Source organism: Rattus norvegicus, chromosome 3 (assembly GCF_036323735.1).
Source record: "Rattus norvegicus strain BN/NHsdMcwi chromosome 3, GRCr8, whole genome shotgun sequence".
NCBI classification, from domain to species: Eukaryota; Metazoa; Chordata; class Mammalia; order Rodentia; family Muridae; genus Rattus; species Rattus norvegicus.
The window spans coordinates 161,778,479-161,800,717 of record NC_086021.1 but is presented as its reverse complement, the minus strand read 5'-3'; the positions used below and the strand labels follow the sequence as shown (position 1 = coordinate 161,800,717).

The 22,239-nt window shown below is 42.1% G+C and overlaps 1 protein-coding gene and 1 non-coding gene across 13 annotated transcripts in view; one reads left to right on the top strand and one right to left on the bottom strand.

Moving 5' to 3' along the window:
• Positions 1–22,009, bottom strand: part of Tpx2 (TPX2, microtubule nucleation factor) — a 42,233-nt gene extending 20,224 nt beyond the window's left edge. For 2 of the 12 annotated variants that reach the window (XM_006235270.5, XM_006235274.5), the window contains exons 1-3: positions 21,874–22,004; positions 14,873–14,990; positions 3,621–3,790 (exon numbers count right to left, since the gene is read on the bottom strand). In XM_006235270.5, the coding sequence (XP_006235332.1) occupies positions 3,621–3,726 (106 nt within the window). In that variant the 5' untranslated portion in view covers positions 3,727–3,790; positions 14,873–14,990; positions 21,874–22,004. Of the gene's footprint in view, positions 1–3,620; positions 3,791–14,872; positions 14,991–21,654 lie in introns of all 12 variants that reach the window. The other 10 variants (XM_006235272.5, XM_063283825.1, XM_039105059.2 and 7 more) reach the window with 7 other exon arrangements.
• On the top strand, positions 4,906–5,022 carry LOC120102102 (small nucleolar RNA U109). The gene has a single exon (XR_005503123.1). It is a non-coding gene; the product is annotated as a small nucleolar RNA U109 (small nucleolar RNA).
• Positions 22,010–22,239: the final 230 nt, after the last annotated feature.

Here is a 22,239-nt window from a genome sequence, read left to right as displayed (position 1 = left end):
ATGTTAATGCCTCTTAATGAGGAAGAAGGAGACAAGAGAAAGGACTAAATGAAGAGGCCTCATCAACAACTGGACTCACAGTTTAATAACTTTATATCAAAATAATATCTATAAGCTGAGAACTGGTAAGATGGCTTAATGGTTAAGAGCACTTGCTGCTCTTGCAGAAAACCCAAGTTTAGTTCATAGCACCCATGTCAGGCAGCCCATAAGTACCTGTAAATTAGGCTCTATCATCTCAGGTCCCTCACCTGGCCTCCATGGGTACCGCACTCATTCACACAGAAATATGTACACATAAATAAAATTTAAAATGTTTAAAACATTATTTTTAGGAGGGTACGGGGGAGGGGGTCTGGTTTTAGGTTTGTACCACAGAATTAAATCAGACTGTCTCATCTGTTTCTGGGTTAGGTTGGGTTTTTTTTGGTTCTTTTTTTCAGAGCTGGGGACCGAACCCAGGGCCTTGCGCTTCCTAGGTAAGCGCTCTACCACTGAGCTAAATCCCCAGCCCCCTGGGTTAGGTTGTTAATACCATGTCTCTATTTAAAAATTATTTTGGGAAGGCTGGAGAGTTCAGTATTTAGGAGTATGTAATCCTCTTCAGAAGATATGAGCATGGTTATCAAAATCGAATCAAGTTTCAAAGGATCCAATATCTCTCTCTTGTCTTTGTAGGCAAACACACTTACAAATACATATACTCAAAAAAGATACCCATGCATATACATAATTAAACTTTTTAAGTGCTCAGTTTGGTGGAGTGCTTGCCTACCATGCACAAGAATCTACTGCAGCCCTAACTAAGCACTGCATAACTGAGGGTGGTAGTGTTCTCCACTATAAAGTTCAATACCATCCTCAGACACTCAGTGAGTTCAAGGCCAACCTGAGACACATGAGACCTTGCTCCAAAAAATAAAAATAAAAATAAATTAATTAAATTAAATTAAAAAATGAACTAAGACTCAATTTCCAGCACGAGGGAGGTACAGGTTGGAAACCTTAAGGCCAGATTTGACTCTGTCTCCAACAATTGAACAGCCTGAGGCCAGAGGTATCATAGCAAGCCAGGCACAATCCAGTCAGGAGATTGAGTTTAAAGCCAGCCTCAGAAACAGACACAGCAAGACCCATCACAAACGTAAGCAAATATGTAAAAGTAGAATAAAATACAAGGGCAACAGGGGATCTTTGTGATTTCAGAGTCATTCAACATCTTAACTGAGATACAAGCGTCTCAGTGACTAACAAAAACTACATACGCTGAAACACATACACACAGACACACAATACACACAACACACACACATACACATGCACACACAGAAACACACACACACATATACAACAGATACACGCACACACACCACACACACACACACACACACACACACACACACACACACACACCAGAGAAATTTAAAGCTGGTGGGATGTTGAGGTGTCAGGTTCAGTGTATGCCTAAATGACAATGGTGTTAAGTTTAATGTGATCAGCACCAGGATAGACAAGCTTGAACCCTACTTCATCTGGATGGCCCTTATGTACCTACACTCTGAGTGTTTGTCATTCTGAATTGTAAACTACTATTAACCTCTATTCACAGTCCATTCCTTTTTTTTTTTCCTTTTTCTTTTTTTCGGAGCTGGGGACCGAACCCAGGGCCTTACGCTTCCTAGGCAAGCACTCTACCACTGAGCTAAATCCCCAACCCCCACAGTCCATTCCTAACGGTGTCAACATCAGCTGACATGAGCTCAAGGGTTAGAGCACGGACTCTCAGTCAGTCAAAAGCCCACGTGGACTTCTGGCTCCCCGTGACAGCGAAAGCTGTGCAACTCTTACAGCAGCTTAGGCAGAACTACAGCCCATTTTACAGTTATGATTTAATACTGCTTTCAACAATGCTTACACACCTTTCTGTATAACGCCATACGCAGTGTGTATGTTTTAATAAATTCTTATAACTCATAACACATTTGTAAATGTTTTATTATAGCAAATAAAGATTACATACATGTATATATATTTATGACATCTTTTTTGTATTTTCCTGATATGTCTAAGCTCTAAATTCATCTGTAAGTTTTTTTAAAATTGAACCTCCCTCCCCAAAACGTCAAACATCTATAAAATGGGTGTGTTACTATGCATCAATAATCCAAGCTTTGGGGAGCTGGAAGGTAGAAGAGTTTTAGTTCCAGGACATCCTGGGCTATACAGCGAGTTCAAGTCCAAATTGGGTGATGCAGTGAAAAAGTGCCTTATTTAAAAAAAAAAAAAAAAAAACCTACCGGGCTGGAGAGGTGGCTCAGTGGTTAAGAGCACTGACTCCTCTTCCAGAGGTCCTGAGTTCAATCCCCAGCAACCACATGGTGGCTCACAACCATCTGTAATGAGATCTGGTATCTAAAGACAGCTACAGTGTACTCATATACTTAAAATAAATAAATAAGTCTTTAAAAAAAAAAGAGAAGAAAGAAAGAAAGGAAGGAAGGAAAGAAGGAAGGAAGGAAGGACGGACGGAAGAGAATAGGAGAGCAGAAAGGCAGTGGGCAGGCAGGCCAGGAGTCTGCTGCTTTAGCAGCATAGACACCAAAGTTGGAATCAGAAAAGAGAAGCACAGCGCTTTCAACAAAGAAGGCAGGAAAATTCGGGAAGTTTACCTTATTTTTTGGAATTGTCTTGTTTGTTTGTTTCTGTGGAATTGTAGTATAATAAATTATTAGGAAAGATGATGTTTCCATTTTATAAAAAAAGTACTGGGGCAGTGGTGGCACAGGCCTTTAATCCCAGCCCTCGGGAGGCAGAGGCCAGCCTGGTCTACAGAGCGAGTTCTAGCACAGCTAGGGCTATACAGAGAAACCTGGCCTCAAAAAACAAAAAAGAAAGAGAGAGAGAGAGAGAGAGAGAGAGAGAGAGAGAGAGAGAGAGAGAGAGAGAGCTTGGCAGGGTGGTTTTCCATGGCAATACCAGCATTTCAGAGGCGGAGAGAGGCAGGAAGACTGCCAATAGTTCTAGACCAGTCTGGGAGACAGGCTGAGACCCTGTCTCAAAAAAAAAAAAAAAAAACCTAATTTCACCTGTGAACTGTGACTTCTGTAGTTCAAAGTGAACTGTTTTTCTTTTAAATCACGGGAAAATATATAGGCTACTTACTGTTTTGCAGTCTTGTTCTTCAATGTGTTTAACTTTATTAATTTATTTTATATGTATGGGTGTTTTGCCCACATATACATGTGTGCACCATGTACACGCGCCTGTGCTGTTGAGGCCTGAACAAAGTATTGAATCCTCTGAGCCAGAGACACCTGAGAGCTGCCACAGTGGGTTTGGGGAGAACAGCCAGTGCTCCTAACTGCTGAGCCATCTCTCCAGCCCTTATGCTCTTGAAATGTCCTCATCAAGCAAGATATTAACCCTTAAAATGGCAGAGCAACAGCAGGTGGGTGTCGCCCATCTTTAATGCCTGTGCTCGGGAGGCATAAGCAGGGTATCTGTGAATTCAAAGCCAGCCTGGTCTAAAAGCAAGTTCCAGGATAGCCAGAGGTACACATACAGTGAAATCAGGTCTTGAAAACAAAACAAAAACAAGCAAAAGAAAAAGCGCCACTTACCAAACCATGAGTCTATATTTTCAGTGTCCTCTTCAGCATCCAAAGATGAAAAGTTGATAAAGTCGGTGGGGGCATCAAACGAGTAAGCTGTTGGGACTTGGGCCATTGCCCCACCTAGTGCAGAACACACTTTTTCCAGGATTCTAATACTCCACTCAATAGATCGTCCTCTGAGGAAAAAAATGGTTACAAAAAATTGGGTGTACATCAGTATTAGGCATTGATTCCTACAAAGTACTTTGGTTTTTATATTTCTAATTTAGAAAACTATCCAGGGGCTGGCCTGAAAACTGCATGCTTTTAATCCCAGCACTTGGTAAGCAGAGGCAGGTGAATCTCTGTGAGTTCAAGACTGGCTTGGTCTACAGAATAAATTCCAGGTCAGCTAGGAATAGTAAGACCCTGCCTCAAAAATCAAAACACACACACACACACACACACACACACACACACACACACGGAAAGGAAAGGAAAGAGGAAAGGAATCTCATAAATATGCCTCATCTTTTTATTAAATCAACCTAAAAATTAATTGCCTGGGAGACTGCTTTAGTTTTTGGAATTAGAACGAAGCCAGTTTAGGGCTAGTGAGATGGCTCAGTGGGTAAAGGCTCCTGCCACCAAGCCTGACCTAGTTTGATCCTCAAAACCCACATGGTGGCAAGAGAGAAAACTGACTCCTGTGAGTGGTCCACTGAGCTCTATACACGCTGTAGCATGCATGCACGCCCACACAGATAAGACTTTTTCCTCCTCTTTCTTTTTGTAAGAGAAGGCCGAGTTTGATGAGGACCTACAATATGCCATTCACTGCTGGGCGCTGCACTCATTATTAATTTTCCCTCAATATGTCATTTCCAAGTCTTCTTCCACCTATGTATTCAACTCTGTGACCCATAACCTAATTTCTAAAACACATTATTAACTTTTACACCTGATGATCTTTACCCGAGTCCAACTAAAACTCTAGGAAATGCTATGCAAGAGTCCGCTGTTCCAGGGCTGGAGAAATGGCTCAGCGGTTAAGAGCACTGACTGCTCTTCCAGAGGTCCTGAGTTCAAATCCCAGCAACCACATGATGGCTCACAACCATCTGTAATGGGATCTGGTGTGTCTGAAGAAAGATACAGTGTACTCGTATACATAAAATAAATAAAACTTAAAAAAAAAAAAAAAGAGTCCGCTGTTCCACATGAATATCCAAAGCCACAGAGCCAGCTTTATCTCCTCTAGAATACTGAGCATCCATGTTTGCATCAGTTAACTCCATAAACAACTGCCAGGCAGCCTGTGCCTTCGGAAGACAAAAGCTCTTCCATAACATGCTACAGTGATGAAGGAGTTCTCAGGGCTACCAACCTTACAGAAGAGGTTGAGTAGTAGTATATTTCTCCTACATTGAAAAAAAAAAAGGGGGGGGGGGGTTGGGGATTTAGCTCAGCGGTAGAGCGCTTGCCTAGCAAGCGCAAGGCCCTGGGTTCGATCCCCAGCTCCGAAAAACAAACAAACAAAAAAAAAAAGCTCTTTCATTGTGCATATGAGGGTGCCTAGCAGAGTGCCTTCTGCACGGAAGAGTGAGACAGAAGTTCTCCCTAGGAAATAGTGTAAGAAAACTGTATTCCCCAGTTGAAAGTATAGCTCAGTGGTGGAAAGCAAACTTAGCATGTATAAGGATGTGAATTTCATCTAACACTGACAGGGGAGAAAGAAAACAAGACAAAAATTCCCTAGGCATGAAGAAAACGCCTTCATACACACCAAAGCCAGAATAAGTAAAAGGACCAAGACAGCACTACAGGCCCATGCCCCATGCCAACGAAACTGCATTCATTCCACTGTGTGTCAGACAGCGATTCAAGCCTCCCACTCTACTCCTATCTGGTTAACAGAATAGCTGAAGTCATCTGAAAAATAGCCTACATGGCATGTTTACTGACAAAGAATCGCCTACCCAGCAAGCTGTTTGTCCTAGAAAGTATTCTGAGATGGGTATCAGGGCATATGGAAAATTCAAGACAAGCTAGAGCCCAGCCTAGTCTACACAGCAAGTTCCAAGCCAATCAGCACTACAGAGCAAGACCCTATCTCATTAAGAAGGAAAGGGATTCTGTATCTTCTAAGGGATGTAGAAACTAATAATATTTGCATAAACATTATCCTCTCTTGGGATCTGTGGGATGGTCACACCTGACAACCTTATATGCCATTCCTAGCATCCATAGGAAAAGAGATTTGACACCTGCAAGCTATTTTCCAAATGTGTGTCATGGCACATATACACACACAAACACAAATAAGGTTTGTTTTTTGTTTTTTTTTTTCAAGACAGGGTCTCTCTTTGTAGCTCTGTCCTGGAACTTACCCTGTAGACCCGGCTGGCCTTGAACTTACCTGCTTCTGCCTCCCAACTCCTGGGATTAAAGGCATGCAACACCAACTAAAAATATGTTTTTAATCTTTCTTTAAGCTGGGTGTGCTGAAGCATGCCTTTAATCACACAACAGAAGACAGAAGCAGGTAAATCCTTTGGAGTTTGAGTCCAGCATGGTCAACTTACTGAGTTCCAGGCCAAGCAGAGCTATATAGTAAAATCTGCCTCAAAAACAAAAATGACAAGACAAACAAAACAAAACACACACACACACACACACACACACACACACACACACACTTCTCTAAATACCTGTAAAAATTCATTTCATAAAAGTCATGTTCATTTAAACCAAAAATACTCATATAAAAAATTAAACCAGAACCAGGCATACACATTTAATCCAAGCACTCAGGAGGAAGAATCAAAGGGATGGGAGTTTAAAACCCTATCTCAAAATACACAGACAAACAGACACACACACACACCCCTACACACACAAACACACAAACAAAACAAGGTCTGGTAGCTTACACCTAGAATCCCACCACCCAGGAGGCAAAGGCAGGAGGACTTAATCCAAGTTCAAAGCCAGCCTGGTCTACAGACAGAGCAAGCTCTAGGGCAAGCAGGACTACATAGCGAGTAAACAAACATTACAGTCACATAGCAATAGCAGCACATTTTGAATTTGCTTCATATAGGTCTAAAATTCTCCATGGCAATAAATTTGAACATATACCATTACTTAATGACGTGTAAAAATTATTTATACCCTATTTTTTAGAATTTTTCTCAATATTTCCACTTTAAAACTACTTCTAGGGGTTGGGGATTTAGCTCAGTGGTAGAGCGCTTGCCTAGGAAGCGCAAGGCCCTGGGTTCGGTCCCCAGCTCCGAAAAAAGAACCAAAAAAAAAAAAAAACCTACTTCTAGCTCGGCAGTGGTGAAGCATGCCTTTAATCTCAGCACTCGGCGGGAGGCTCTATGAATCAGAAGCTAGCCTGATCTACAAAGTGAGTTTGAGGACAGCCAGGACTATATAGAAGAACCCTGTCTCAAATGAAAACAAAAAGCAAAAGGACAAAAAACTTGAAGAAATTCTTATAGCTAATATTCTGTACATATTGGTCATTTTTTCTCTAAAATAATTCTAATGAGGTGAAAACGCTGACTGAGGATCTTAATGCATACTGTGGAAACGTTCTCAGAAGAACATCACATCGCCAGGGGAGTGTGCTAGCTCCCCAACCAATGACCGACAACTCTACTTGTTGGTAACATGCACACCGCACGTCTCTGAACCACACCACTGTCAGCACAGTCTAAGCTCAGTCACCTGACCTTCATTACTGCCCAGCAATTTGGCCAGCATTTCCTTAGCTTCTCAGTGAACGGACTGATGTGGGAAGTACTTCTGGGATTTAGAGTGTCTCAGAAATAACTGTTTTAACAAACAACAGATTTCTACAGTGACGTCATACATACCATACAACTTCTTCCTCTGAATTCATATCTTTAGCTCTTTATGGCACCATTCTAGTTGAGGACTTCAGAGTAAAAACTTTATATTCTCAAATTGGGAAGAACTGGGAAGTAACATCTGAGTTTCTTTTGGTTTTGTTTTTCAAGACTTTTTTTTTTATGTACAGCTCTGGCTGTCCTGGAACTCGCTATGTAAACCAGGCTGGCCTCAAACTCAGAGATCTACCTGCCTCTGCCTCCTGAATGTTGGGATTAAGGGAGTATGCCACTGTGCCTGGATGGTAACATCTGATTTTTGCAGCTTATAGATAATGATTAACAAGCTAGGGTTCACCAAACACCACATAACAAAACTAATATTGCGGTTAAAAACAAACAGGAACAAAAATAGCTACCAGAGATGCCAGGTTGTTTTAAGTACCAGCTCTCTGTTAGCTCTAATGCTCACCTGCAACCTTGTAAAGCAACAGTTACTATCCTCATCCCAGAGGAGAAAGCTGCAGGCCAGAGATTAAATATCAGCTCAATAGCCAGTCTTGTAAAGAGCTATCTCCTAGCTGGAGCACACCCAGACACGCCTCACCCCTCTTTGGGACTGAGCAGTGTTGGAGCATCAGGTCTCCACTTGTGTACAGGACAGCACGGCACTTGCTCTGCAGTCTCTTGACCTGAAGAAGGCTCTCCATTCCTTCATCCTAAGGGTCCCTCTCCTCCATTTCTAGTTTCATTATTTATGGGGGATTTTTTGCTTTGCTTTTGTTTTATCTTGTCTTTTTGTTTTCTTGCTGCTATGTTATAGGTTTTTCATTTGTTTGTTTTTGTTCTTGTGTTTTGGTTCGGTTCTTTAAGACAGGGTTTCACTGTTGTCCTGTGTCGCCCTGGCTCTCCTGGAACTTGATCTCTACAACAAGCTGCCCTCTAAAGCTCAGTCATTTAGCCTCTGCTTCCAGAGCGCTGGGATTAAAGGTATGAGACAGGACACCCAGCTTTTTTGTTGTTGTTGCTGGTGGGGGTGGGGTAAAGACAGTGGCTTATATAGCCAGACGGGCCTAGAACTTGTTATGTAGTCACACATACACATACGAATTCATACCATATAAATAACACATGCGAAGTTAAAAAAAAAAACAATTAGTGAAGGATTTCTCTGGTAATAGTTAAAAGTCTCTGCTTGAAAAAAAAAAAAGGAACATTTTTCCCTTTTGAACAACTATGCTTGAAGACATGAGAAAATCTTGGATTCCCATGATCTCAATAGCTAACTGAGGTCACTGGGAACACTTCCCAGCCAGGACTATAATGAAGAAAAGCAGAGCTAGGGAGGAAGAGGCAGGAATACCACAACACACCACAACCACACAAAGCCCTCGGAAAACTGTGGTCCCAGCAATTATCTAGAGAAGCTGGCCATCACCCTAGATTATGCACTCTTTTGACCTTTACTTAAACTGCTTTTTTTGTCATTTTATTTTATGTGTATGTTTTGTCCACTTGTATGTCTGGGTATGAAGTGTCTGCAGAGGTCAGAAAAGGTGGTAAGATTCATCTGGAACTTAGCTGCTATGTGAATGTTAAGAATTCAAACCCAGGTCCTCTGAAAAAGTAGCCATGTTAACTGCTGGGCCATCTTTCAAGCCCCTTTCCAACTCTTAATACCATGCTTAAACCTGCATTAACCCCTTTCTTGATAAACCCTAACTCCAGCTAGGTACGGCACTCAAAGGGCCAAGGCAGGAAGATCTAAGGCCAGCCAGTTCCTGAGTTCCAGGACAAGCAGAACTTCAGTGAGACCTTGTCTCAATCTCTGGCTGGCCTCTGTCTTCCTGTCTGGGCCTCTATGATTTCAAAGTAACAAAAACCAGAAAAAAACATGTTCATATGTCCATATACAAGGATGAAGAAGTCGTGAGTACAGTAGCTGAGTCTGTGAAGGTCTTGGGAGTCCTGCAGTAGGAGAGACCACGCGATAAAGCTCTGGTGTTGAGAATATGCCTTATTATTACATGAATTTATTATTACCTTTTCATTGAAAGCCTAGCTAGCTAAGCATTTATTTTTCTCTTAAGTTTGTTCTCCAGAAAAGATTGGAACTCCTACAACTTTTGTTAAATATTTTTGTTAATCTGACAATACTTTCAAATCAACTGCTTTTTGAAAATGCTGCTTTGCACTTTTTGGCTCAATAAATTGACTACTATCTTGACTTATCCAAACATTACATACTCTTTCTGGTATTTATGTATATTTTAAATATTTATTTATACATTTTGTGTATATGAGCACTCTGTCTTCATGCACACCAGAAGAGGGCATCAGATCCCACTACAGATGGCTGTAAGCCTCCATGTGGTTGCTGGAAATTGAACTGCAGACCTCTGAAAGGGCAGCCAATAAATGCTCTTTCTTTTTTTTTTTTTTTTTTTTTTTTTTTTTTGGTTCTTTTTTTCGGAGCTGGGGACTGAACCCAGGGCCTTGAGCTTCCTAGGCAAGTGCTCTACCACTGAGCTAAATCCCCAACCCCATAAATGCTCTTTCTTAACTGCTAGGCCATGTCTCCAGCCCCATCTTTTTTTTTTTTTTTTTTTACTCACACGAGTGTTTTTTTATCTGCATGTATGTATGTGCACTACATGTGTGCCTGCTGGCTGCAGAGATCAGAAGAGGGCGACAGATGCCCTGGGACTGGAGTTACACAAGGTTATGAAATACCATGTGTGTGTTGAGATTTAAACCTGGGTCCTCTGTAAAAGCAGTAGCCACTGTTAACCACTGAGCTATCTCTTCAGCCCAATGGCCTATTTTTTATCTAGATTGGCCAACTTAGGAGGCCGCCCTGCCACTCTAGCAGAGCAGGATGTCTCACACCTGTAAGCCCACCCCTTGAGAACCTACGACAAGAGGACTGACTCAATTTTGAAGTCATCCTGGGCCTATATACTGAGATCCAGGCTAGCTACAAAGTGAGACTGTCTCAACAAAGAAAAATGTAAGAAGGATAACACCCATCTCTCCTCGAAGTGGAATCGAACTAACAAATATGAATCAGTTACCCCTGAGAACTCTCATCCTCTCGTGAAAGGCAGATGAAGATAACCAAAAGTAGGGTTGGGGACGAAGCTTGGTGAGAAAGTAAACAAGGGGAGGGGTGGGGCCAGAGACCAGGAGCAGAGCAAAGTAACTGCTAAATCAAGACAGTTTTACAACACTGCCTCACCACAAACAATAAATAGTAGGATGTCAAAATAGCAAAAATTAAAGTCTGCTGGGGCCTAGTGGGATACCACACAGGTCAAAGCTAAAGGCAGCTGTTTAAATGAGAGCCCCATGAATGGTGGGAACTGGATCCTTCCCACATCCCTTAATCAAGATTGAATTTCTGTCAACAGGTCTCACTGAGGGAGAAAAAAAAAAGGCAGATACGTCAACCACATTCAAACAAAACAAAGCTTAAATAAAACAAGCTGCCAAGCAAGAGAATTAACTTCATATTTGAAAGTTATCTGAAATTGCTACAGTGCAGATTCCTGAAAAAACTGCAAATATTCTCAGGAGAAAAATAGTGTTAATGGGCTTGATGGCACTTTAATCCCAGCACTGGAAAGCAAAGACAAGTGGATCAGAGTTCAAGGCCAGCCTTGTCTATACAGCAAATTCCAGGTCAGCAAGGGCTACAGTGAGTCTCTGCCTCAACAACATAAGAAAATGACAATTAAATAAATAAAAAGAGCTTTTAATAAAAATAGGCTTTTATTTTCTTCGTCAGTGATGCAAATGTAAGCCAGATCAGACCAGATTAAAAATAGATAAAGGCAATTTTATTAGGAGGCAGCTCTTCACCTAATCTTACAAGTCAGTGAAGTGACACATCCAGGATAAAGCAAGGGGGTTTTATGGAGTTTAAGTGAGGAGTGATGATATCTCAGCTAGGAGTTGGGATGGTGTCCATACATGGTCAAAATCTGAGCCCTTGGGCGGGCACTCTTGGGACAGAAACTTCTCTGTGGGGGCAGGGCTGGGAGGAAGGCAGTTGGGTATTTCCCAGCTTGTGCAGATTCCAGCCTAACAAAATAATCCTACAGGAAATCTGAGGGGGAAAAAGGCTAAAGAGAAGGCTCAGTGGTTAAGAGCACCGTCTGCTCTTCTAGATCAGGAGTTCGATTCTCAGCAACCACACAGTAGCTCACAATTGTCTATAACTCTAATTCCTGGGAATCTGCTGCTCTTCAGACCTACGGGAACCTAGCATGCATACGGCACACATACATGCAGGCAGAAATATCCACACAAAATAAAATTAAGTAGAACTATTCTTTAAATAAGAAAGCCTACCCAGTATGATATGCATAAATCAATTGCTACATATCAACTAGTTCTTTAAACAATTATGTCTTAACCACCACCTATCATCATATCATAACCTGATTCCCAAAATACACACTGAAGTGATTATGTGTAATGTGAGATGATTATATGAAATGTATAATCCTTTTCCTTAAGAAACAAACAATTGAGTTGGACAGAGGTGGTGCATGCCTTTAATCCCAGCACTGGGAAGGTAGAGGCAGGAGAATCTTTTGAGTTTGAGGTCAGCCTGGTTTACAGAATGAGTTCCTGGATAGCCCCTGTGAGAAAACACAAAAACAAAAATGACTAACTTTTTCTGAGGAAGAAACAGGTGAAAAGGGAAGGCAAATGGAGACAAATACACGAGGAAGACTGCAGAAGAAGCAACATAACCTTCTCTACATTCATATGAAATTTACCTCTTGTCTCTCTTCATGCACCCTCCAACCAAAAATAACTAGGCTTGACAAGCTCTATAAATCAAAGGTGCAGGTTCAAAAGGAGTGGGCGAGCTGCACAGAGTGCATTCTAAGCAGCCTGAAACTGCACCCTGGTGCTCCTAGCAAAGCAGCCAGTCAGTGAGAGAAGCCCCAGCAGCTCGGCACCCACTCTGTGAAACAGAGGAGAGCACTAGCTAACACCATGTTAAGAAAGTGCACAGAAGTCAAGGCTTCATTAGAAACAGTCAGTCAGACTGAACTCATCCAGGCCAGGCCGTTTTCTCACAAACACTCTTCCACCTTCACTGGGTAAGCAATCTCACTACATAACACATATTTTCATTTACCCAGAAAGAAAACTTCTCCGTTTTTTCCCCTTGTACATAAGAAATTAGAGTCAGCAAACAGCAGCACAACCTGTATCTAGCTTTGACTATAAATCAAACTTACAAACTAAATCCGAAGAAAGTTTAATGGACTTTGTTTCCACATTTGCTAACTTCTATGTTGAAATCAGATCTGTTTACAGAAACAGATCTATGAAGAAAATTGGGCCAGTTTAAAATCCAAAACCAATCCCTCACCACCCAACACCGAGAGTCAGCACAGGACACACTGGACACTCGCTCTAACTCACCACTGCCCGGCAGCCAGGCAGACGCCCTCTCATTACCAATTCCAGGCAGGTGCGGTGTCATCATGAATGGAACCTCAGCACTTGGGCTGTTGAAGCAGCAGGATGACCTTCAGTCCTTGGCCAGCCTAGGCTACCTAGCAAATTTGAGGCCATCCTACAGGACTTTATCTCAAAAAACAAGCAAGGACAAAGGAGATGGCTTGGTGGGTAAAGGAACAATGGTCAGGCCTGACATCCTGAGTTCAATCTCTAGCTGTAGTGGAAGGAAAACCAGTCCCTACATTATCCTCTGGCCTCTACATAAACCACTGTACTCACGCCCCTGCATACACAGACACAGACAGGCAGACACACACACATACACCCCAAAAGCCTTACAAGTGTCACACTGTGCTGAGTTTGTCTTGAGACTATCTACATAGCCCTGGATATTCTGGAAATCTCTATGTAGATCAAGCTGGCTTGAATTTATAGAGACCTGCCTACCTCTGCCTCTTAAGTGCTGAAATTAAAGGTGTGAATACCACATCTGGCTTGTGTTTGTTTGTTTATTTATGTGGTCATATTAACAAAACACATTCACTCAGGGCTTCACCCCTCCCCCCACCTCCCTGACATATGTCTGAGGCAGGATCACGTGCTGTCCAGTCTAATGCTGAAAAAGACCTTCAGCTCCTACTGCCTCTGCCACCACCTCCCTAGTGCTGGTATTCTAGGACGTGCCACCAAGCACAGCTTGTTCTTAGGTGTTTTGGTTTGGTTTTTTGAGACAGAATCTGAAAGAAAGAAAGAGAGAGAGAGAGAGAGAGAGAGAGAGAGAGAGAGAGAGGGAGAGAGAGAGAAAGAAGGGAGGGCGGGCGGGCAGGCAGGCAGGCAGACAGACAGACAGACAGACAGACAGAAAGAAAGAAAGAAAGGCTTTGACATGAATGTATGGGCAAAGCTAGCCTGGAACTTCTGATTCTCCTGCCTCACCCTAAGGCTGAGAGTATAGGTCTGAGATTAATTACCCCACCCCCACTCCTAGCTAGAGTATCATTTTTTTTTACTTGAAATATGGACTGAGACAAAAGCCTATAATGACAGTCGAGCTAGGCATGCTGGCACAGACCTGTAATACTAACTGCTCAGGGAGTGAAAGCAGGAGGACTGCAGATTCAAGGTCAGTCTAGGTGACAGCATGAGACCGCAAGTCAAGACAGAAAGTATAAAAAGGGCCAGCCAGATGTGGTGGCCCTCACTCATCCTGGATCCCTGAGCTCTGAGTTCCGAGCCAGCCAGGACTACATAGTGAGACACTCCCTCAAAACACCAAAACAAAGTCCCAAAGGGGAGCTGGAGAGTTGAGTCAGTAATTAAGAATATGAGTTCTCGGGGTTGGGGATTTAACTCAGTGGTAGAGCGCTTGCCTAGCAAGCTCAAGGCCCTGGGTTCGGTCCCCAATCTGGGACCAAAAAAAAAAAAAAAAAAAAGAATATGAGCTCTCTTCCAGAGGACCTGGGTAGGGCTCCCAGCACCCACGGTGGTTCTCAACATCTATAACTGCAGTTCCAAGGGAACCAACACCATGAACTCCATGGGCACCAGAGAGGCAAATGATACAGACACACGTACAAGCAAAATACTGTATGCGTAAAATAAGATTAGAAATATGTACAAAATATAATAATAATAATAATAATAATAATAATAATAATAATAATAATAAAAAGTACAAAAAGGATTAAGACTAGCTCAGTGGTAGGATTTGTGAAGTTCTGGCTTCAACCCAACATGGCAGCACAAGGCAGCCATAATTTCTCTAAAATCTATGACAATGAGTGGTTGGTTTTACCTTTTCTTTTCCAAATTTAAGGAATTTCTTTCTAAGATAGCTTCACTTTAAAAAGACACATGAAAGTTATTTAAACATTTATGAAGCTTGTATGTTAATGTTTCTTACTCCTTTGAGCATTACTCACTGTGGATACACACCTGATCTATAGTAAATTTGTCTCTCAAGTCCACTTCTTACAACCTCACCTCAAAGTCACAATCTCGCTCTCAAGTCTCTTGAAGTATTACAGTCCGGCAGACACTTCTCATGAAGAACCTGGAGGCAGGTGAAAGATATTTTAAAAGGTTAAGAGTAAACTTAAAAATGTGTGTATGGCTAGGCAGTAGGTGCGTGCCTTTGATCCCAGCACTTGGGAGGGAGAGGCAGGGAGCTGGGGTCTCTGACTTCAAGACCAGACTCAACAGAGCAAATTCTAGGACAGAGCTAGACAGAGGAAACTGTCTGGAAAAACAAAAAAGAAAAGAAACAAAGAACTCAATCAACATCAACTCATTTGTGGCTGCTATACCAGATGTGGTATCATTTGAGCAGATTAACACATCTTCTGGCACATGATATGCAGCCATTGATCTAGCAAATACCTTTTTCTGGTACCTGTCCATAAGGACCACCAGAAGCAACTTGCTTTCAATTGGCAATGCCAGCAGTATGCATTTACAGTTTTACCTCTGCAGCCTTATGTCATAACAAATAACAACTGTTTTTCTGTTCCACAAAATATCACATTTGTGCACTATATTGAAAACATTATGCTGACTGGACTGAGTAAACAAGGAGTAGCAATCACCTTAGGCTTGTTGGTTAACATATGTACATCAGAGGATGGGAAATAAATACAACCAAACTTAAAGGCCTTCTACCTTAGGAAGAAATTATTAGGAGTGCAGTGGTGTGGGACATGCAGACACTCCTTCAAAGGTGAAGGAGTTATTGTGCCTGGCCCCTCTCACCACCAAGAAGGAAGCGTAACACTTTAGAGGGCCTATTGAGTCTGAAGACAGATGGTTCCTCACTTTGGTTTGTCATTTTGGCCCTTAGACGAAGTTTTGCTAGCTTTGAATAGGCCCTGCGACACAAGGCTCTTCAACATGTCCAGGCTGCTGTGCAAGCTGTCCTTCCACTTGGGCAATGACCTAACAAACCCAATGGCACTCAAGGTGCTGGTGGCAGATTGAGATGCTGTTTGGAGCCCTTGGTGGACCTCTACGAGATGAATCACAAAAGATAGCTTTGGGAGTTTGGAACAAGAATCTACCGTCATCAGCAAACAACTATTCTATGTTTGATGATGGGCCATCATGTAACCTGGTGTAGCCATCATGAGCTGGGTATTACCTAACTCACTAAGTTATAAAGCAGGATGTGCACAGTAGCAATTTATTATCAAATAAATGTGATCAGGTCCTGAAGGCATACACAAGTTACATAAAGAAGTTGCTCAAATGCCAATGGTTTCTACTACTCCCATTAAAAATACCAGCTGGGGGGCTGGGGATTTAGCTCAGTGGTAGAGCGCTTATCTAGGAAGCGCAAGGCCCTGGGTTCAGTCCCCAGCTCCGAAAAAAAGAACCAAAAAAAAAAAAAAAAAAAAAAAAAAAAACACCAGCTGGGAGCTAGAGAGATGCCTCAGTGGTTAAGAGAACTGACTGTCCTTTCAGAGGCTCTGAGTTCAAATCCTAGCAACCACATGGTGGCTCACAACCATTTGTAATGAGATCTGATGCCCTCTTCTGGTGTGTCTATATACAGTGTATTTATATATAATAAATAAATCTTTAAAAATTTTCATTAAAAAAAATACCAAGCTTGATCTATAGCCTCATGGGGTGTGTCCTATAATTGGTAGACAGAAGAGAAGACTACAGGTTGGTTTACTGATGGTTCTTCATGTTATGAAGGCACCACCCAGAAGTGGATAACTATAGCATTAAAACCCCTTTCTGAAACAACCCTGAAAGATACTAGCAAAGGGAAATCTTTAAAATGGCAGAATTTCATTCAGGCATATCTGGGGCTCAATTTTGGTCTCTGCTGTTGGCAGATCTGGCACTCAGCAGCAGCTGTAGCTACATCAGCCTTGGTGAGTAGAAATCCATGCTGTTGGCCTGGGCATAACCTCCATTTCTACCATCCTGGACACTTTGTTCATGGGCAATAACAGGGATGACTAAAGAAAGAGGCTGATCTGGCTCATTTCAGAGCCAGAGACTTGTGGCAATGGGCCCACAATCATGGAATCCAGGATTCCCTTACCCTGTTCCCCACCATTCTGAAGCAGCTGGCCTGAGAGAGTAACCTTTTGAAGACAGTAACAGCACCAGTTAGGTGGCACAGCCTGGAGGGCAGGGACAGAGTTCTCTAGAATGCATGATTTGAATCAGCATCCAGCATGCAATACAGTTTCTCCCACAGCCAAAATCCATGGGTCCAGGATCAAGGTGTTGAAAAGGGAATCATTCCATGCACTATCATCACTAGGTAACCCACTAGGAAAATTCTTGCTTCCTGTTCCCTTGACCCCAAATTCTGTTGGCCTAGAAGTTTTGGTTTCAGAGTGTGTAACACTCCTGCCAGGAGCCATAACAAACATCCAATTGAACTGGAACTTCAGACTTCCCCCTGGCCACTTTGGGTTTCTGATGCCCTTAAGCCAAAAGGAAAAGAAAGGAATGACAGTATTAGGAGGGGTGATTGATCCAGATTAGCAATGGAAAACTGGATTCCTTCCACAGAGAAGGTAAGGAGAATTAGGTCTAGAGTACATGAGATCCTTTAAGGTGTCTCTTGGTCCAACCATGTCCTATAATTAAAGCCTAGGAGGAACAACAACAATCTAATCCAGGCAAGATGACAAAGGGCACAGACCATTCAAATATCAAGGTGTGGGTCACTCTGGGATTGGGCTAGGAAGGGACCAAGAGTTGGCTGAGGGTTGAGGGGGAAATACAGAATGGGTAGTAGAGGAAAGTAGTTATAAATATCTGCTAAGGGGGCTAGAGAGATGGCTCAGCAGTTAAGAACAGTGACTGCTCTTCCAGAGGTCCTGAGTTCAAATCCCAGCAATCACATGGTAGCTCACAACCATCTGTAAAGGGATCTGATGCCCTCTTCTGGTGTGTCTGAGACAGCTACAGTGTACTCATATTAAATAAAATAAATACCAGCTAAGGCTATGTAACCACTCGCAGAAATGAGGATTAAAATTGACATGAGTGTTTCTGTCATATTTCGTTAAGAATGTGTTTAAGAGATGTGTGTTCTTTCCTTGACTTACCACGTAATATAACAATATCCAATAAGAGAATATCAGTGGTTATCATATTTAAGTTTTGGGGGAGATGTATAGCTCAGCAGTTAAGAGCACTGACTGCTCTTCCAGAGGTCCTGAGTTCAGTTCCCAGAGACCATATGGTGGCTCACAACCACCTGTAATGAAATCCGATGTCCTCTTCTGGTGTGTCTGAAGACAGCTACAGTGTACATAAAATAAATAAATAATAATAAATAAATAATAATAAATAAATAAAATTTAAAAAACGTCCCTCAAGGACACTGCTATCCAGTCTAACATTTATGCTTTTGCAGTTGTATGAAGGACAATTATATTATGCCAGCCGTAACAATGGCCTGGTTATTGTTTTCATTTAGAAATTAAGAATGGTGTTGGGGATTTAGCTCAGTGGTAGAGCGCTTGCCTAGGAAGCGCAAGGCCCTGGGTTCGGTCCCCAGCTCCGAAAAAAAAGAACCAAAAAAAAAAAAAAAAAAAAAAAAATGGCCACAGAAATTAAGAATGGCATAAGTAGATATTATTGTGTGCTGAGTTGACTTACAATGGCTGTTCGTAGTTGTCAACTTGACTACATCTAGAATTAACTAAAACCCAAGCAGCTGGGGACACCTATTAGGTTTTTCTTCCCCTTAACTGAATCATTTGAGGTGGAAAGACCTGCTTTTAATAGGAATCTCTAAGATAGGAAAATACACTTTTAATCCAGATCTTTTGAGATTGGAAGATCCACTTATTAATCTGGGCCATACCTTCTGTTATCAGCCTATATAAAGGACGTGGAAGGAAGCCTGCTCTATTTGCCTGCTTGCTCTCAATGGCAAGTCCATTCCTTCACTGGCATGGAGTCCAGCTGATGCATCCAGGACGGAACGACTACTGGATTGTTGGACCTTCCATTGGTAGACAATGGACTAGCTGGACCACAGCCTGTATGTCTTTTTAATAAATCACACACACACACACACACACACACACACACACACATATATAATATATATATTATGTATGCATGCACATATTACATATATATTACATATATTATCTATTAATATATATGGACTATTCTGTTCCTCTAGAAAGCCCTGACTAACACAACACTTTTCTATTTTTTTTTTTTTTGTTGTTGTTGTTGTTCTTTTTTTTCAGAGCTGGGGACCGAACCCAGGGCCTTGCGCTTCCTAGGTAAGCGCTCTACCACTGAGCTAAATCCCCAGCCCCCAACACTTTTCTATTAATGTTTAATTCCATCTTTTTCCTATACAGGATCGTGGCAGCTGATTTACATGACTATGTCTCAAATACAAATCTATCTTACATAATAACTCAGGCTAGTCAATCACACCATCATCAGTTCTGCTTCCTGCTACCATGGGGGGAAAAAGATAAAAAACAAAGCCAAAAACATCTTTGTGAAAGGATACTTAAATTCTCCGCTCAAAAGTTAAAAAGAAATTTTTTTAAAAAAAGGGAAGAAGCTGAGTGTACAGGCTCTCATTGTAGAGAACAGACCCAAGAAAAGCTAAAGGAAAAAAAATATAATGAGAATGTAGAATTCAATCTCTCCTGATACAAGAACAAGAAACAAAGGACTTTTCCACATAACTTTTCTTTAGCCAAACTTAACTGGACCTGCAAGATAATCTGATGAGAATTTGGTTCTAATGAGCACATTAGCATAAACCTGGCCAAAGGAATGTTTTTATTTGCATATTAGAATACTTCAAGTTACTATGATCTAGTTTTTCACACTTGCTATTTTGCTGTCAACTTAGGCAGGGCCTTCCTAGACTCCCAATTCAACATATATGCAGCCTGGTCTCGTCCCTGTCTAGCCAAACCCTGTTTTCTGACAGTCAGTTTGTATCCCAGACGCTTCAGAAACCCAACCTTCCCTGTATTAAGTCTCATCCATCTCCACACCTAAATTGCCAGAATACTTGAAAACCAAAACCAAAGCATTTATTCACATAATAGTAACTTACACGGATTCTGTCTTAAAAATGGAAATTGGTAGAATTCTTGCTTAGTACATACAAAGCCCTGGGCTCCAGGTCTAGCACAGACTATGGTGGTGCACAGCCATAAACCCAACATTCTGGCAGTGAAGGAAAGAGGACTAGGAGTTCAAGAACAGCCTGTGCAGGTTAGAGAGATGCCCAGTAGTTAGGAGCACCAGCTGCTCTTCCAAAGAACCCAGGTTCAATTCCCAGCAACCACATGGCAGTTCTGGTAACTCCAGTTCCAGGGGGTCTAACACCTTCATGCAGAGGGATACCTAGGCAAAACACATAAATTAACTATAAAAAAGAACAGCCTTGGGGCTGGGGATTTAGCTCAGTGGTAGAGCGCTTACCTAGGAAGCACAAGGCCCTGGGTTCAGTCCCCAGCTCCGAAAAAAAGAACCAAAAAAAAAAAAAAAAAAAAGAACAGCCTTTCTTTCAGGTCCATGTGGGCTACACAAGACCCTATCTCAACAGTAATCATTATCATCACAAAAAAAGTACAGAGTAACCCAGTCATCCCTTCTACCATGAGCAAGAAGATATTGATCAAGCATTTTGATTCCAAGCATACCAGGAAAACCTTGAATACATTATGTATCCATATACATATAAAATCTAACATCCACTAACGTAAACACATAATATACACTCTCAAAGGTCAATCAGTTGGTCCAATTAGTTGCAGGCCTCAATAATTTTGTACCAAAAATGACAACATGACATTACCAAAGAGACACAAACCAACCAAGAGAAAACAGTATGATGTGAGGCAATCTGACAGGTGTTATACTACACTGAGGCCACATACAAGAATATTCCTACTAGCTAGGTGTGGTGACACACACCTTTAATTCCAGAACCTGGGACACAGAGGCAGGCAGATCTCTTGTTTGATACCAGCCTGGTCGACACAGTGAGTTTCAGGACAGCCAGAGATATGTAAAAGAGATCCTGTCTCAAAACAACAGCAAAACCAATATTTTTATTGTATTACCAAATAGTTCTTTAATTGTTTTTTAATATGAGAAAAAGGCAAATAAAGATGAAGGATGTGAAGATACAAGGATGAGGCAGAAATACATACATACATACATACATACATACATACATACATACATACACACCCACATATACAAACACACACACACACACACAGTTTGGTGGGAGTCCTTGCTACTATTGAGAAAATTATATGTGATTACGAATCAGAAAATAGGGTGTAAGCACAACTGACAATACTATATGACCTTTATGATACTATATCACATCTATCCTTCCCTTCCAATCTTTAAATGTCCCAAAAAAAGGAAGACAAAAAGGCAGAAACACCTAATGACTCGATACAAAGAGGGCAGGCAATAAGAATGGAATAAAATGAATGTTGTAGTCCAAACAGAAGACAATCAAGATGGAATTAAACTCTAACTCAGTTGTGTTGGCACGACACCAGATTTAGTTTTCTATCTCAGACAAACGCAGTTGTTGGTGATCACATCTCTTTTCCTCCACCAAAGCTATTTAATGGCAGGGCTATTTCCCTCCACTGGGCCTCGACTTCCTTCCCTAAAGTAATGCTAGGAGCGCTTAATTAATAAATTTGGTGCGGAAACTGGAGAACAGTGCTTACACCAACAGCCGTTACCGTCTAGTAGCTGACAGCCTGGAGCAACCTCTGCTCCGGGGTTCCCAGGAATACTGAAGCCGAATCTGAGACTTCACTCCCAAGTCCCGACCCCGGCGTCCGAAGCCCGCGCGCTGTCTAGGCTGGCATGGCCCGCCCCGCGGACTCCTCCACCCTCTCAGAAAACTGAGGAATGGCTCCCGGCGCACCGCTGCTTCCCCTCACCTTCACACTACTTTCCCGGCTTCAGCTTGCACCAACTCTAAGAAGCCAGCGCCTAAGACGGCTCCCGGACACAACTAGTACGGTTGAAAATTTGAACTCAGACACCGGTCAAATGCACCAATCAGAGAGCCGGAAGTTAACAACTCTGCCCTCTGATTGGCCTCTGAAAATGCAGCGGCGCCGGAAGTTAGGAGGCGGGACAAGATGGCAACTGGCCAGAGCGCCTTCAGAGAAATGTAGTCCCTAGCGCGGGCGCATTGAAACGACTCGACTACAAAACCCAGAATCCTCTGCTCCTATTTGGTTTTGTTTAGGGCTTGATAGGGTTCCGAGGTTTTGTTTTGTTTGCGGTAGGGCCACTTTGAG